This window comes from Arachis ipaensis, chromosome B2, assembly GCF_059453495.1.
Source record: "Arachis ipaensis isolate K30076 ecotype BB chromosome B2, ASM5945349v1, whole genome shotgun sequence".
Classification (NCBI taxonomy): domain Eukaryota; kingdom Viridiplantae; phylum Streptophyta; class Magnoliopsida; order Fabales; family Fabaceae; genus Arachis; species Arachis ipaensis.
This window is the reverse complement of record NC_142437.1, coordinates 122944390-122962861: the sequence shown is the minus strand read 5'-3', so window position 1 is coordinate 122962861 and position 18472 is coordinate 122944390. Positions and strand designations below refer to the sequence as shown.

Here is an 18472-nt window from a genome sequence, read left to right as displayed (position 1 = left end):
AGAATGTTATACCCACGAAAAAAAAAAAAAAAAAAAAAAAGGAAACAGAAGTGCATAGTCACGTGGGTGGCACATGCCCCCACTTAAACCCCTTCCCCCTCCTTATTCTCTCGAGCCTTCCTTGATCCCTCCCTCTCTCTTTTATTTTCATTTCCTTCATACAAATCAAAACCAAACCCTCTCTTTTCCTTCATCTCCTCTTCCATTCCATCTTCTTCATTTCAAAATCTTCACCCAACCACAACACACCAGATTTAATTTTACCCTTTTATTTTATCTCTATTTTAATATATCATCTATATCTAAAGTAAATTTTTATTTTTCACAACCCCAAATCAAGAAGCTCATACTAATGAGTGAAGGAAGCATTCAACTTTGAGTTCCAATTATTATTGAGGCTTCAAGGTAACTCTTTGACTCAATAATTAGCCATATTCCCAATTTTTGTCATCTATATATTTATGGGTATGTATAAATCCGAATTAGGGTTATTAGGGTTAGAAAATTTGGGGCTTTTGTCAAGGTGAGTAAGATTATGTTAATTGACAATATTAGTAGCTCACAAATGTCATTATTGTCATATTTCTAGAGTTGTAGAATTATTGGACATCATTTGGTAGCTCGTTGACGCGCTCAGAGTTGCTTCCGGTTCTTTTGAATCAAGTTGTGAGTGGATATTATATCTATAATTGTTTTAAATATATTATTATCAATATCTATGTTGAATCATTAATTTTGGAGTTTGAAAATATTTTATTATTGTGATTTCTGAATTTTTTGAAAATAAATATCGATTTGTGAAACTTACAATTTTATAAAAATACACACGAGACGATATTTATATATTTTGTAAAGTATAAATGTTTTCTTATTTGACCTTATGTAAATTTTAACTAAATTTTAGTATGCAATCCTATATATATTGATTTGCTATGGAATTTAGTAGCATGTTATAAGCACTAGAGATTTTAATAAGTGATTTGGTTTGGATTGGTTTGGGAGACTCTGACTAGAAAACCGTAGTTAACGGCGGTTATGACGTTAACCTAGATGCATCTGGCTCAGACCTCAGCTAGCAGGGGCGTTGCTAGCCTAACGTGTAGGCCACACGTTGGATCTGTTATACCGTACGGGCACACTAGAGGAAAGGGCTACCCTTAGAGGTGGAGCCGCCCTAAGTGTGTAATATTTGATTTGATTTGACTTCTGGAATGAGAACTCCCATTTCAGTTCATCCGCTTAACTATTTATCTAATGTTTGTATAATTAATTAATATGAATTTCTCATCTCTGAAATGAAATATAATTTTCAAGGTAAACTCTGTATTGTCTCGTGTGGCTTATAGATGTAATGTTGCTCACTGAGTTGCAAAACTCACCCTATTATATTCTCATGTTTTTCAGATACAGGAGTCATTCCAGGTTCCATTCCACCTGCCCCTCAGTAGATCTTAGTCATTTTGGTGAGCCCTTCTTCTTTCCAAGGGCTAAGTAATTATGTAATGGAACCTTTGCTCAAAATCTAGATTATGTCAATGCTCCATATGTCACAGGCAGGATCCTCGTGTGGGTTATGTTATTTTGAACCTTGAACTGTTTAGGTAGTGATTATGATTTGGTTATGTAGGACTTATGGTTTTAACTATATACTCTAGTTATCAACTCAATATATATATGATGCGTATTTTGGATATATTTGGTTGTGGATATAATTTGGAGTATATTATTGTTGTTGTCTTGGAAATGGAGGTTTATTATTAATACAGGGAGTTAACATTTATGTTGGTAAGGTCCTAGAAACAGAGGAGATTCTGTCCGTTTTTCTGAAAATTTGGTCGTTTGGCTTGCTGAGGGACTTGTCCCTTGAGCGCCAGTCATGGCTTGATTCGGGTCATGACATCGGAAGACCATAAACCTCGACAAATCAACTTCACCTACCACACAAAGCAAACACTTCCCTCATCCATTGACTTTCTTTCTTGGTTCTGATCCCATCTGATCTGCTTCACTTGAGATTCAACCATGGCTGAAAAACTTTATGGTGGAGCTTACCTCTCCCCCTTTGTTGATGCTGTTTTGGACAACCTGACTTCAATACTTGAAGAAGACGACTCTTTCCTCGAAAGGAACAACTTGCTTGTTAGGTTGCAGAATTGTCTGTATGATGTTGGACCTGTTCTTGATGATGCTGAGCTGAAGCAGTTCAGTGACAAGAAAGTGAAGAAGTGGCTTGTTGATCTTCAAGATGCTCTCTATATGGCTGATGACTTGCTCGACGAACTCTCCACTAAAGCCGCTATTGCTGCCACTCAAAAGGATCCAGGTAACTCTTCTTACTGGTCTCGTGCCGTTGATTCACCTATTGAAGATACTGGTGACATGGAAAAAATAGTTGGCACACTAGAGTCTGTTGTAAGACGCAAAAATTATCTTCGTCTGAAGGAGAGTGCCAAGGTGGACATGTCATGGAGAATTCCATCCACATGTCTTGTTGAACCATCGGAGATATGTGGCAGGAAAGAAGACAAGGAGGCCATACTGAAACTGTTGTTGGATGATGATGATGCTGCTGATGGTGATTTATCTGTCATTCCCATTGTGGGCATGGGCGGAATAGGAAAGACTACCTTGGCCCAATTGCTTTACCACGATGACAAAGTGAAGGACAATTTTGATTTTCGAGGTTGGGTTTGTGTGTCAGAAGAATTTGATGTTGTCAAGGTCACCAAGACTGTAATCGAGGCAATAACTTCAAGTTCTTGTAACTTGACAGATTTGAATTTACTTCAGCTTGATTTAAAGGAAAAGTTGTCGAGGCAAAAGTTCTTCATTGTCTTGGACGACGTATGGAATGAAAATTATAGTGATTGGGATAAGCTTCTAAAACCTTTTCAAAAAGGGGTTAAGGGAAGTAAAATTCTCATAACTACTAGAAACAAAAATGTGGCTTCTTTAGTGCAGACTGTTTCACCTCATGAACTAAGATCATTGTCCGATGAAGATTGTTGGTTGGTGTTTACAAAGCATGCACGTCTGTCAACTGTTTCCGTGGATAATCCAACCCTGGAAAAAATCGGCAGAGATATCGTAAAGAAGTGTGATGGATTGCCCTTGGCAGCTCTAGCCCTTGGAGGCATATTGCGTGGAAATTCTGATATCAGATATTGGAATCTTTTATTGAAGAGTGAAATCTGGGAACTCTCCAATGACAGAATAAATGTTCTTCCAGCGTTAATGATAAGTTATTACTTTCTTCCTTCATATTTGAAGCAGTGCTTTGTTTATTGTTCCTTGTATCCCAAGGACTATGAATTTAGCAAGGATGAATTGATGCTGTTATGGAAGGCAGAGAATTTTTTGCAACCAGTAGAAAAAAAGACTATAGAAGAAGTTGGTGGTGAATATTTTGATGAATTAATTGCGAGATCATTTTTGCAACCTCATAGTATCGAGGAAAATAAATTTGTGATGCATGATCTTGTTCATGATTTAGCAATGACATGTGCTGGAGTGTTTTATTTCAGAGCTGAAGAGCTTCTGAATGCAGTTGAGGTTGATATTAAAGCTCGTCATTTGTCACATAACGCCAAAGGCAATTGTCCAATGTCAAATCTTTTGGGAGTTTGTGATAGAGTAAAACATACAAGGACATTTCTTGAAATCAATTTGAACAAGCGGATTCCATTCAATATGGAAAATGCACCTTGTATCATGTTGTCACAGTTGAAGTACCTGAGAGCATTGTCGTTCAAATGGTTTCCTCTTGAGTCAGTGTCTGATTCAATAGGGGAGTTGATTCATCTGCGTTACTTGGATCTCTCTTGGACTGACATTGTGGCATTGCCGGAGTCAATGGGTAACCTATACAACTTGCAGACCTTGAAGTTGTTTGGCTGTAGAAATCTGAAAATGCTACCTGTTGGCATGAAAGACCTTGTAAATTTGCGCCATCTTGATATTAGAGGGACTCAGTTGCATGAGATGACAAAAGGCTTGAGCAAATTAAAAAGTTTGCAATTTTTAAGTGATTATATTGTTGGAAAGCATGAAGAAAACAAGATTAAAGAATTGGGAGCACTTGTAGATCTACACCAATCTATTTCCATTGACAAGTTGGAGAATGTGGTCAACAGCAATGAAGCTTCGATGGCAAGAATGTTTGATAAGGATGGCATTGATTCTATGACGTTACGTTGGTCGTGGAATAAAGACGAGAATACAGTTGATTCCGAAATGGAAAGAGATATACTTGACAAGTTACGACCTCACGCTAATTTGAAAGAGTTATATATTTATGGTTACAGGGGTACAAGATTTCCAGATTGGGTGGGACATTCTTCCTACCACAACATCACCACAATAACACTGGATGGTTGCTGGAGTTGCTGTATGCTTCCTTCACTTGGACAGTTGCCCTCTTTGAAGCACCTATCAATTTCAGATTTTGCAAGTCTGGCAACTGTGGGTGCTGAGTTTTACTTTTACCAGAACGATGAATCTTGTTTGGAGACTCCATTTCCAAAGCTCGAAATTCTTTCGTTTTGGTCAATGCCTTGCTGGAAGGAGTGGCATTCAATGGAGTTGAATGCATTTCCTCGACTTAGGGAGCTTACCATAGGTTTCTGTCCGATGTTGAGAGGAGATTTGCCAAATCAACTTCCATCTTTGCAATCACTTCAGATTCAGAATTGCGATGAGCTGAGTTGTTGTGTTCCAAGGGCTCCTGCGATTACCACTCTTTCAATTTCGGGAAAGAATCTAGTGGGGTCTGTGGTGGAGGCCATTACGCACATGCAACTGACTTGCCTCACTTCTTTATGCATCTCAGATTGTTCCTCCCAAATATTGTTTCCAATGAGTGCTATTCCCCCATCACTACAAGACTTGTCGATCGAGAGTTGTGGAGAATTAGAATTCGAAATGGATGGGCAACATCACTCGCTGCAGAAACTATCAATACAGAACAGCTGTGATTCACATACATCCTTCTCGTTATTGGATGCCTTTCCGAATCTCGTGAGTGTTCGTATCACCGGTTGCGAAAAGATGGAGTCTCTTGTGGTGTCACGCTCTCTTTCTTGTCTCCTTTCTTTATATATCTTCTTTTGTCGGAGTTTGAAATCTGTGTCAACGCTATGGATGGCAGCACCTCAGCTACAGCATCTCACATTACTGGGTTGCACAGAGGTTGTTGATTTGTCTCCTACAGGGGATGGGGATTCACACCATAGCCTGAGATCTCTTGAAATCAGCTACAGCGAGGAACTGGTGAGCTCTGCAGCATTCATGAATTCGCAATTTCATGGGCTTACTCATCTTAACATTGATGGTCAATACGGCGAGTGTGTGAAGTCCCTGCCAAAAGAAGGTTGGTTGCCTGCCTCCCTTGAGTCTCTCACACTGGATCGCATTGAAAGTGTGGAGACATTGGAATGCAAGGGACTTGCCCACCTCACCTCCCTCCAGAAACTAACTATTCTGTATTGTGACAAGTTGGATTATATCGAGGGAGATAAGCTGCCTGCCTCTTTAATACAACTCAGCATCTATGGCAGCCCTTTGCTGGTCAAACAATGTCAGAAGAAGGATCCACAGCTTTGGCCCAAAATCTCCCACATCCCCGCCATTCAAGTTGATGGCAGATGGATTTGGTAATCCAACAACTACAACAGATACGCACACAACATTATTCTTATTCCCTCAATATATATTTATGTTATTCATCATCATTTATATTTTATACTCTGCATATACAGTGACTCACGAGTTTTCATTCTTCATTCTCTCTACAATATTCTTATTCTTCATTTTTAATCATTCTTATACATGTGCTATACCTTTCCTTACTTAACACTTGTACCTTATACAGATTATCCATCCACCCAACAATTTCAATCATTGCAATACACAGGGCTGATTTCTGAGAAATAAGACAGTAACAGTAAGATTTTTATATACTTTACAATGTTCCAATAACATTGATTACTCAAAAAATATGATAACTTATATGTCGTGGTAACACGTGAGACTGAAACTTTCATGCAGAAAGCAACTGAGCAACAAGGGAGACCCATAATCATGGCCACAATTGAGCAACGTGACCATTGCATTGGAAAATTTAATTCCTTAGCTTCTTTATTTTCTTTTGGAACCTTTTGAAGATTGAGACTTTTGGTTTGGTTTCTACTTTCTACAAACCTCATGGTCATGCTCCTTTTGCAGACATATATTTACTTTTTGGGATTTTTGAAATTTTCTTTAGATGTATCATGTCAGTTATATTGGTGACTTACCTTGGCGTTTATGTATTGGAGGAGTGTGATTAATTGTGTTGCACCATTGAGCCTTTCTGATCTATGATTTTTGCCCCCCTTTTTCTCTGTTTTATTGTGTATTGGTGACAAAGAATTGCCTCTAATTAGTAACATTGTTTTTCCATATTCTTTTGTTAGTATTTCATGAAACTAGAAAAAATCTTTTTTCAATAAAAAATATCTTTTTTTATTTTTTAACGTGTTTGGCAAATTTCTAATAGTAAAAGTAAAAGTACTAGTAAAATAAAAAAAAGATCTTTTTTGAGAAGCTGTAATTTACATCTTTTTTTAAAAAATCTTTTTTTCTTAAAAAAAGATGTTTTTCATATAATAAATAAACAAAAAAGTACTTTTATATTATTATACCCAAACATAATTGATTGATAAAAAGACCTTTTTACATGAGATATCCAAACATAAAATTACTTTTACTTCTTTATAAGATCTTTTAAAAAAAAGATAACTCGAAAAAAGATCTTTTCTTAAAAGCTCACCCAAACAAGCCCTAGAAGTCTTTGCTTGACAATGTCGATTTGAAATTACCAAATGATGTCACTTTAACTAAACAACAATAAACAATTAACAACTTATTATAAACATATCAGTATTAAAAAAAAATTAAAAAGCAAAACATTACCTTAGCTTTTTGTGTAAAAATACAAGATTTTTATTGCAAATATTCAATCCATTTCAATTCTTAGTGTTTCTGTTAATTATATAGAAGATATGTATGCTATTATAGTAAGATTAATTAATTAGAAATTTCTGTGTAATATTGTAATTTACTTTCAAAATGTTTTTGTTAATTATGCAGAAAGTATAACTAAAGTAGCAACGGATAAGAAACCAGTTATTGTAATATGCATTAGTCAAATATCTTATTTTTATTTCTAACAAAGAAGACATTATACATTACTTGACAAAGTCAAAAATTCATAAATAGAACACCAAACCTAGATATGATAATAAAAAGCACACACATAAAAATGCTACAAATTCATGCTGTTATTTAAACACAATACACACACATCATAATTCATTAGTCTTTCTGCTTCAGAATATCAAGCCTCTGCAAAAAGACAATTACATTACTATTTATATTTTAATATTATAATTATATACTCCATCTACTTCAAAAAATCTGTAACTTTAAGTTTGATATATTAATAACTCATTGTATCTTGATGCAAATTGTATTCAGAAACACTGAATTGTTAATATGCAAAATTTTTAAAGTAACAAATATTTTTAAAATTGATAGAGAATATAATTGAGCCAAGGATGAGTTGCCTGAGCACCAGAAAGGAAAATAGCATTTTCCATCTGGCCTGACAAGGATACGAAGATTTTGGTGCAATGCTACACCAAAACTCGCTTAATATCCTTGCCAGATCAAACATTAAGGTTGCAGCAGTTTCCGACCACAGCCGAAACCCATTTCGCGGGCATGATCATGCTATGTCCATGTCCAGTGTCCATCATATCTGTAAGGGAGTGCATAGGAGTTCCAATGTGATTGATGGCAAATCCATCAATTCCTCTTCTTGATGAGTACATGCTTGTCACCTCTGATGAAATGTTTGGACTGCTTCCATTTGTTTCCTTCAACGAATTCGAGGTTCCGGCCGAGGATCGTAGGACTTCAGAATTCTGAGAACCACTGGAATGTAGTTGATGGCCAAGTCCTTTTTTGTTTGCTTCACTTCCACTGTTGCCATTTCCATTGTTGGAGATGGCGCGATTCATGCATATATGGCTGCAACACAAACAACTTATAACATAACTCTATTACTAAAAAATTCAACTAATCCAGTTTAAGAAACTGCAGCTATTTTTCTAATACAGAAAGTTTTGCATTCTCGGCTTAAATTGGCTTATTAATTGAATTGTTTTATTTGATGAATGCTCAAAGCTTGCAACGTTTTATGAGTTTATTGGCAAGAACAGCTTTAGCACGTGACTGCCTACGCCTTATGATTCCATGGTATTGCTTAGCATTCACGTAAGTTGGTCCATCATCTGATGTCTTGTTTAGTGGCAGCATCATAAGCCCCTGCTTTATTCATATATGTTACATACATGCATAGATCCATTGATAAATACTGGAAGATACGTATATCTATACATACACACACTACAACAACAGACTTAATTTTAGAAGATGTACTTGTAACTTATACTATAATTTAACATCAAGCGAAAAGTTTCCGTCATTTACTGATTTACATTTACAATGTTATTATTTTTGTGTTAATAGTGTTACCTTCCACATTCATAACTATAATTTAGATTCTTGTATGCAGAGACATGCATTACAAGAACACTGATATGATTTATATATAGATATATAGATTTGAGATTTGAGATAAAATACAAACCGAATTTGAGGTGCATAAGCTGAGAAGAGTCCATAAAATTGATCCATGTAAGGATATTCTGCACATACCTAGAAAGGAAAGAACAAGAAATGAAACTTATGTATCCATGAATAATTAAGTTACCAAGAATGAATTTCTTTTATTTTTTGAGAATTTTGTAGTTTTGTATCATAGGCTGAGTGAATCCAAGCGGTTCGAAGGGTCAGCCATTGATGGCTGTAAAGATAATGTTGCTTGAGGCTTCTGTGCTTCACCTGAAATTTTGCAATCTTCTGCAGAAGAGTTTTTCATTGGTTAGCCAAAAATAATTTACAATACAATAATGCTAGGGAACCAATTTTATCTGATAATATAATTTCATTCAATCAAGAATTTCACCTATGGCTGAGTATATATAACTTTAGAATCACAAGGAAAAGTTGTTTCTACTTTATAATCTATCACTTGTGGCATAATAATGCATAATAATCCCAATTTTAAATTATCCTAAACCCTAATTAAAATTTAAGTACATTTTTCTTCATTTTCTGTCCTTTTACTGATATGGCTTCCTCCTAAGGATTAATAAATGGAAGACAACCACCCCTGCACTAATTCCCCAAAACAAGTGAATTGTTTAACACATATTTACATGTTTATTTAATTTATCATAACGCAATCTAGCATGATTATTATATCTATCTCCCAAATTTTTTGTGCCAAAAAGATGAAATCGTCAATTACTAATCACAACTGTATCTTATTAACTTTAACAATTCATATAAATTACTAAATTGATATACAAAGATTGTAAAGAACAATAATATTATAAATAAAAAATAACAAGTACCTGGAAAGATGGTAAATTGTTTATCCAAGAATTGTTGTCGCTTATTAGTGGAAGAAGCAAGTTGGTCTATGTAATCATTATTCGGAAGCTCGAATGAAAATTGTTTCATTATTTAGTTATTATAATGTTGGAATAGAAACAATATGATAACTTATATGTGGTGGGAACTGGGAAGGTTAAACTTTGTTGCAGAAAGAAATTGAGAAACAAGGGAGAACAACAATCATGGACACAATCCAAGAGATTGAAGAGAGGCATAACACAGTGATTAATATAGAGAGGAGTCTCAATAAGATTCATCAAGTGTTCTTGGACATGGCTGTTTTGGTCCAGCAGCTCCAGCTTGCAAGAATACCAGGAACAGGAAATGCACCTTCATTGCCATCATAATATTCACCATTTTCATATTGTATTACAGTCCTTCTTATTGTTCTAAGAAAAATTGATTGCATGAGTCGTGACATCCAAATTAATTAATGGAAAAAATATAATTTACCATTTGATAATAAATTTCAGACACCTGAACTAAAGTTTTGCAGATAAATTTATTTTTGCTTAGTTAATGGGATACTGTTTGGTGCCTATCAACAAATTGGACTAGTTCAAAACCTTATCAAGAGCAATCAACATATGCTGCCACATAACCATTGGCTGTGCATATGATGAATGTTTATATATAGAAAATGTGAAGGGAGAAGAGAATGAAGGGTTTCACTCTTCTAATTTCTCCCAAAAGGCTCTGTCTTCATACTCCCTCTGCTTCTCTCTCTTTCTCTCTGCTTCTTCTACTCACATCCCCACTCTTCTCCATCATTTCTTCGCCTCCACCAAGCTCAGTTCTGGTCTGAGAATATTTTTGTCAGCTAAAGGAAAACGGGTTATATATGTCTTTCTTTTCTTTTATGTAAATCTTCCTAAAATAAAATAATTTACATATAAATAATAAAACGCTTTGTCTAACCATAATTTACATAAAAGAAAAAGTGACAAATAAGTAACAAATAAGGTTTAAGAGTTAAGACAATAAAATAGTATTAGTTAGCAATCATTTTAATTACCAAAAATACTATCTACATGCATATTTAAAAGTCATTATTGCTCTGTTCCTTTCTAATAATACAGTAGAATCATTGATATTTGATAGTCTTTTAAATCTGTTGACAAAAAGAGAAAGAATACATGAAGAGAAATTCTATCATATAAATTCCTTGGAGATAATAAAAATTGAAAAAGCTAAATAAAATTGAGTGAGTTTGATAAAGAGCAACCACAGCTAGTTTTTAGTTTACAAATTGGTAATGCGTTACAGCTTGTTCTTAAATTACTAAATTAATATAACAACAAAGTTTGTCCAATAAAAAAATAAGAAGCCATGGGAAGGCAGCATAAAGTATCATAATTCATGGAGAGTTACATACCTTTTTTAAGCATGTGATTAGCACACTCACCAATACATTAACCAATTGTTTATCTTTCACAACACCATCCCATCATTTTGTCCGAACACCATAAACCTCGTCAAATCAACTTCACCTACCACACAAAGCAAACACTTCCCTCATCCGTTGACTTTCTTTCTTTGTTCTGATCCCATCTGATCTGCTTCACTTGAGATTCAACCATGGCTGAAAAACTTTATGGTGGAGCTTACCTCTCTCCCTTTGTTGATGCTGTTTTGGACAACCTGACTTCAATACTTGAAGAAGACGACTCTTTCCTCAAAAGGAACAACTTGCTTGGAAGGTTGCAGAATTATCTGTATGATGTTGCACCTGTTCTTGATGATGCTGAGCTGAAGCAGTTCAGTGACAAGAAAGTCAAGAAGTGGCTTGTTGATCTTCAAGATGCTCTCTTTATGGCTGATGACTTGCTCGACGAACTCTCCACTAAAGCCGCTATTGCTGCCGCTCAAAGGGATCCAAGTAACTCTTCCTCCTGGTCTTGCCTTGTTGATTCATATATAGAAGATACTGGTGACATCGAAAACATAGTTCGAAGACTAGAGTCTGTTGTAGCACGCAAGAATTATCTTCGTCTGAAGGAGAGTGCCAAGGTGGACATGTCATGGAGAATTCCATCCACATGTCTTGTTGAACCATCGGAGATATGTGGCAGGAAAGAAGACAAGGAGGCCATACTCAAACTGTTGTTGGATGATGATGATGCTGCTGATGGTGATTTATCTGTCATTCCCATTGTGGGCATGGGCGGAATAGGAAAGACTACTTTGGCCCAATTGCTTTACCACGATGACAAAGTGAAGGAGAATTTTGATTTACGAGGATGGGTTTGTGTGTCAGAAGAGTTTGATATTGTCAAGGTCACCAAGACTATAATCGAGGTAATAACTTCGAGTTCTTGTAACTTGACAGATTTGAATTTACTTCAGCTTGATTTAAAGGAAAAGTTGTCGAGGCAAAAGTTCTTCATTGTCTTGGACGACGTATGGAATGAAAATTATAGTGATTGGGATAAGCTTCTAAAACCTTTTCAAAAAGGGGTTAAGGGAAGTAAAATTCTAATAACCACTAGAAACAAAAAAGTAGCTTCTTTAGTGCAGACTGTTTCACCTCATGAACTAAGATCATTGTCCGATGAAGATTGTTGGTTGGTGTTTACAAAGCATGCACGTCTGTCAACTGTTTCTGTGGATAATCCAACCCTGGAAAAAATCGGCAGAGATATCGTAAAGAAGTGTGATGGATTGCCCTTGGCAGCTCAAGCCCTTGGAGGCATATTGCGTGGAAATTCTGATATCAGAAATTGGAATCATTTACTGAAGAGTGAAATCTGGGAACTCTCCAATGACAGAATAAATGTTGTTCCAGCGTTAAAGATAAGTTATTATTTTCTTCCTTCATATTTGAAACAGTGCTTTGTTTATTGTTCCTTGTATCCCAAGGACTATGAATTTAGCAAGGATGAATTGATGCTGTTATGGATGGCAGAGAATTTTTTGCAACCAGTAGAAAAAAAGACTATGGAAGAAGTTGGTGGTGAATATTTTGATGAATTAATTGCGAGATCATTTTTGCAACCTCATAGTACTTGGCGAAATAAATTTGTGATGCATGATCTTGTTCATGATTTAGCAATGACATGTGCTGGAGAATTCTATTTCAGAGCTGAAGAGGTTCGGAATGCAGTTGAGGTTGATATTAAAGCTCGTCATTTGTCACATAATGCCAAAGGCAATTACCCAATGTCAAAAGTTTTGGGAGTTTGCGATGCAATAAAACATACAAGGACATTTCTTGAAATCAATTTGGGGTCAGAGATCCCATTTAACATGGAAAATGCACCTTGCATCATGTTGTCACAGTTGAAGTACCTGAGAGCTTTGTCATTTGAAAGCTTTCCTCTTGAGTCAGTACCTGATTCAATAGGTGAGTTGATTCATCTGCGTTACTTGGATCTGTCCAAGACCAACATTGTGGCATTGCCAGAGTCATTGGGTAACCTTTACAATTTGCAGACTTTGAAGTTGTATTCCTGTAGCAATCTGAAAATGCTACCTGTTGGCATGAAAGATCTTGTAAATTTGCGCCATCTTGATATTAGAGGGACTAAGTTACGTGAGATGCCGAAAGGCATGAGCAAATTAAGAAGTTTGCAGTTTTTAAGTAATTATTTTGTTGGAAAGCATGAAGAAAACAAGATTAAAGAATTGGGAGCACTCGTAGATCTACACCAATCTATTTCCATTAAAGAGTTGGAGAATGTGGTCAACAGCAATGAAGCTTCGATGGCAGGAATGTTTGATAAGGATGGCATTGATTTTATGACGTTAAGTTGGTCGAGGAATAAAGACGAGAATACAGTTGATTCCCAAATGGAAAGAGACATACTTGACAAGTTACAACCTCACACTAATTTGAAAGAGTTAGAGATCAATGGTTACAGGGGTACAACATTTCCAGATTGGGTGGGACATTCTTCCTACCACAACATCACCAAAATAACACTTATTCGTTGCAGGAGTTGCTGTATGCTTCCTTCATTTGGACAGTTGCCCTCGTTGAAGCACCTATCAATTTCACATTTTAAAAGTCTGGAAAGTGTGGGTGCTGAGTTTTACTTTAACCAGAATGGTGAATCTTGTTTGGAGACACCACCATTCCCAATGCTTGAAACTCTTTCGTTTTATTTAATGCCTTGCTGGAAGGAGTGGCGTTCATTAGAGTTCAATGGGTTTCCGAGACTTAGGGAGCTTACCATATTTGGCTGTCCGATGTTGAGAGGAGATTTGCCCATTCATCTACCATCTTTGCAATCACTTCAGATTAGCCATTGCAAGCAGCTGAGTTGTTGTGTTCCAAGGGCACCTGCGATTACCAGTCTTTCAATTCAAGGAAAGCGTCTAGTGGGGTCCGTGGTGGAGGCCATTACGAACACGCAACTGAGTTGCCTCACTTCTTTATGCATCTCAGATTGTTCCTCCCACATTTGGTTTCCTGTGAGTGCTATTCCCCCATCACTACAAAAGTTGACGATACAGCATTGCAGAAAATTAGAATTCGAAATGGATGGGCAACATCACTCGCTGCAGGAACTATCAATAGAGAACAGCTGTGATTCAGTTACATCCTTCTCGTTGTTGGATGCCTTTCCAAATCTCGTGCGTGTTGAAATCAGCTACTGTGGAATCATGGAGTGTATTGTGGTGTCACGCTCTCTTTCATCTCTCCGTTCTTTGCATATCAACGAGTGTAGGAGTTTGAAGTCCGTGTCGACGCTATGGATGGCAGCACCTCAGCTAGAGGTTCTCACATTACTGAAATGCCCAGAGATCGAGTTGTCAGCAACAGGGGATCCACAGCGTAGCCTGAGATCTCTTGAGATCAGCCACAGCGAGAAACTAGTGAGCAGTGCAGCATTCATGAATTCCCAATTTCACGGGCTTACTCATCTTTGTATTGGGCGTGAATGTGAGAGTGTGAAGTGCCTCCCAAAGGAAGGTTGGTTGCCTCCCTCGCTTGAGTCTCTCACATTGTATGACATTAAAAATGTGGAGACGTTGGAATGCAAGGGACTTGCCCACCTCACCTCCCTCCAACATTTATACATTTCTAAATGTCGCAAGTTGGAGAACATTGACGGAGAAAAGCTGCCTGCCTCTCTAATACAACTCAACATCTGTGGAAGCCCTTTGCTGGGCAAACGATGTCAGGAGAAGGATCCACAGCTTTGGCCCAAAATCTCCCACATCCCCGCCATTCAAGTTGATTACAGATGGATTTGGTAATCCAACAACTTCAACAGGCACACACACAACATTATTCTTATTCCCTCAATATATTTATGTTTTTCATGCATATAAAGTGAGTCACGAGTTTTCATTCTTCATTCTCTCTACAATATTCTTATTCTTCATTCGCTCATTCTTATTAATCTGTTATACCATTCCTTACTTAATACTTGTACCTTCTCATACAGATTATCCATCCACCCAACAACACAACTTCGCCACCTTTGCTTTTGCTTTCGCTGGATGAACAATATTCAATCCTTGCACTACACAGGGCTGATTGCTGAGAAATAAGCCAGTAATAGTAAGATTTTTATATACTTTATAATGTTCCAATAACATTGATTACTCAAAAAATATGATAACAAGTGAGACTGAAACTTTCATGCAGAAAGCAACCTAGCAACAAGGGAGACCCATAATCATGGACACATTTGAGCAAAGTGACCATTGCATTGGAAAATTTAATTCCTTAGATTCTTTATTTTCTTTTGGAACCTACCCTTTTGAAGATGGAGACTTTTGGTTTGGTTTCTACTTTCTACAAACCTCATGGTGATGCTCCTTTTTGGAAGATTCATGTTAGCACATTCTTTTGCAGACATATATTTACTTTTTGGCATTTTTGAAATTTTTTTTAGATGTATCATGTCAGTTATATTGGTGACTTACCTTGGCGTTTATGTATTGGAGGAGTGTGATTAATTATGTTGCACCATTGAGCCTTTCTAATCTATGATTTTCGCCCCCCTTTTTCTCTGTTTTATTGTGTATTGGTGACAAAGAATTGCCTCTAATTAGTAACATTGTTTTTCCATATTCTTTTGTTAGTATTTCATGAAATTAAAAATCTTTTCTTGACAATGCCAATTTGAAATTATCAAATGATGTCACTTTAACTAAACAACAATAAACAATTACCAACTTATTATAAACATATCAGTATAAAAAAATTAAAAAGCAAAACATTACCTTAGCTTTTTGTGTAAAATTACAAGATTTTTATTGCAAATATTCAATCCATTTCAATTCTTAGTGTTTCTGTTAATTATGCAGAAGATATGCATGCTATTATAGTAAGATTAATTAATTAGAAATTTCTGTGTAATATTGTAATTCACTTTCAAAGTGTTTTTGTTAATTATAAGTATAACTAAAGTCGCAACGGAGAAGAAACCAATTGTTGTAATATGCATTTGTCAAATATCTTATTTTTATTTCTAACAAAGAAGACATTATAGTATTATACATTACTTGACAAAGTCAAAAATTCATAAATAGAACACCAAACCTAGACATGATAATAAAAAGCACACACATAAAAATGCTACAAATTCATGCTGTTATTTAAACACAATACGCACACATCATAATTCATTAGTCTTTCTGCTTCAGAATATTAAGCCTCTGCAAAAAGACAATTACATTACTATTTATATTTTAATATTATAATTATATACTCCATCTACTTCAAAAAATCTGTAACTTTAGAAGTTTGATATATTAATAACTCATTGTATCTTGATGCAAATTGTATTCAGATACACTGAATTGTTAATATGCAAAATTTTTAAAGTAACAAATATTTTTAAAAATTACTGATTTACATTTACAATGTTATTTTTTTTTGTGTTAATAGTGTTACCTTCCACATTCATAACTATAATTTAGATTCTTGTATGCAGAGACATGCATTACAAGAACACTGATATGATTAATATATAGATATATAGATTTGAGATTTGAGATAAAATACAAACCGAAATTTGAGGTGCATAAGCTGAGAAGAGTCCATAAAATTGATCCATGTAAGGATATTCTGCACATATCTAGAAAGGAAAGAACAAGAAATGAAACTTATGTATCCATGAATAATTAAGTTACCAAGAATGAATTTCTTTTATTTTTTGAGAATTTTGTAGTTTTGTATCATAGGCTGAGTGAATCCAAGCGGTTCCAAGGGTCAGCCATTGATGGCTGTAAAGATAATGTTGCTTGAGGCTTCTGTGCTTCACCTGAAATTTTGCAATCTTCTGCAGAAGAGTTTTTCATTGGTTAGCCAAAAATAATTTACAATATATCACAGGACATGTTTATCTGATAATATAATTTCATTCAATCAAGAATTTCACCGACGGCTGAGTATATATAACTTTAGAATCACAAGGAAAAGTTGTTTCTACTTTATAATCTATCACTTGTGGCATCATAATGCATAATAATCCCAATTTTAAATGATCCTCAACCCTAATTAAAATTTAAGTACATTTTTCTTCATTTTCTGTCTCTTTTACTGATACGGCTTCCTCCTAAGGATTAATAAATGGAAAACAACCACCTCTACACTAATTTCCCAAAATAAGTGAATTGTATAACACATATTTACATGTTTATTTCATTTATCATAATGCAATCTAGCATCATTATTATATCTATCTCCCAAATTTGTTGTGCCAAAAAGATGAAGCATAACTACTACTTGTATACATGAAATCGTCAATTACTAATCACAACTATATCTTCTTAACTTTAACAATTCATATAAATTTCTAAATTGATATACAAAAATTGTAAAGAACAATAATATTATAAATAAAAAATAACAAGTACCTGGAAAGATGGTAAATTGTTTATCCAAGAATTGTTGTTGCTTATTAGTGGAAGAAGCAAGTTGGTCTATGTAATCATTATTCGGAAGCTCGAATGAAAATTGTTTCATTATTTGGTTATTATAATGTTGGAATATATGTGGTGGGAAGGTTAAACTTTGTTGCAGAAAGAAATTGAGAAACAAGGGAGAACAACAATCATGGACACAATCCAAGAGATTGAAGAGAGGCATAACACAGTGATTAATATACAGAGGAGTCTCAATAAGATTCATCAAGTGTTCTTGGACATGGCTGCTTTGGTCCAGCAGCTCCACCTTGCATGGAAGCGCCACAAGAATACCAGGAACAGGAAATGCACCTTCATTGCCATCATAATTGTTGACTAAATCAAATCAAAATCAGATTCCTAATTCCTTTTATGAATCTTATGTAAATAGAATTAATTATAAATCTTTTCCTTTTTGGGTTTAGCTTAATTTTAGGGATTTTATGATTAGAAATCTTTCCTTTATTTTAGGCTAGTATTTTTTCCTTTTTTCCTATTTTCTAGTTATTTCTATTTCTGTAATTCCTCTATAAAGAGGCTGATTCCCTGTACATTTTATAATATAATACATTCAAACACTTCAATTTGGTATCAGAGCAGGATCTCTGCACTGTGCCTCTGATTTATAGCTATGGCTGACAGTTCCTCAGTCATTAATCCTGAACAGAAGGAGAACACCACTCCTACTCCATCAGATTTAAAATCTGAGCAACGGATACTAGTTAGTGGTGACTCCCATTCAGTTCAGATCACCACATTTCGACTCAATGGGTCAAACTACCTTAGGTGGTCTCAATCAGTTCAGATGTATATCCGTGGAAGAGGGAAGATTAGATATCTCACCGGTGAGCGAAGCCAGCCTAACATCACTGACTCACAATATCATGTGTGGGATACCGAAAATTCCATGGTGATGACATGGCTGGTGAACTCAATGGAGGAGGATATCAGCAGTAACTATATGTACTATACCACAGCCAAAGAATTGTGGGATAGTGTCAAGGAGATGTACTCTGATCTTGGGAATAAATCCCAAATTTATGAA

General features: G+C 35.5%; 2 protein-coding genes, 1 long non-coding RNA gene and 1 pseudogene across 4 annotated transcripts; 3 read left to right on the top strand and 1 right to left on the bottom strand.

Annotated features, from left to right (window-relative positions):
- LOC148575477 (nuclear transcription factor Y subunit A-10-like) overlaps nucleotides 1-17593 on the bottom strand; it is a 35128-nt pseudogene extending 17535 nt beyond the window's left edge.
- LOC110269105 (uncharacterized) lies at nucleotides 47-1533 on the top strand. The gene is made up of 3 exons (XR_015905018.1): nucleotides 47-405; nucleotides 590-666; nucleotides 1405-1533. It is a non-coding gene; the product is annotated as an uncharacterized LOC110269105 (long non-coding RNA).
- Nucleotides 1877-6376, top strand: LOC107626328 (putative disease resistance RPP13-like protein 1). 2 transcript variants are annotated; one of them, XR_002358194.2, is made up of 3 exons: nucleotides 1877-5651; nucleotides 5870-5941; nucleotides 6046-6376. XR_002358194.2 is itself a non-coding variant. In XM_021116647.2 (1 exon), exon 1 carries the CDS (start codon nucleotides 2023-2025, stop codon nucleotides 5653-5655), a length of 3633 nt encoding a protein of 1210 aa, XP_020972306.2. In that variant the 5' UTR covers nucleotides 1955-2022. The 2 variants fall into 2 exon arrangements, 1 of the variants encoding a protein (XP_020972306.2); XM_021116647.2 differs by lacking the exons at nucleotides 5870-5941; nucleotides 6046-6376 and having other exon boundaries at nucleotides 1955-5655.
- LOC148575478 (putative disease resistance RPP13-like protein 1) lies at nucleotides 10946-15521 on the top strand. The gene is made up of 3 exons (XM_088504215.1): nucleotides 10946-14842; nucleotides 14958-15073; nucleotides 15161-15521. Exon 1 carries the CDS (start codon nucleotides 11143-11145, stop codon nucleotides 14764-14766), a length of 3624 nt encoding a protein of 1207 aa, XP_088360341.1. The 5' UTR covers nucleotides 10946-11142; the 3' UTR covers nucleotides 14767-14842; nucleotides 14958-15073; nucleotides 15161-15521.
- Nucleotides 17594-18472: the final 879 nt, after the last annotated feature.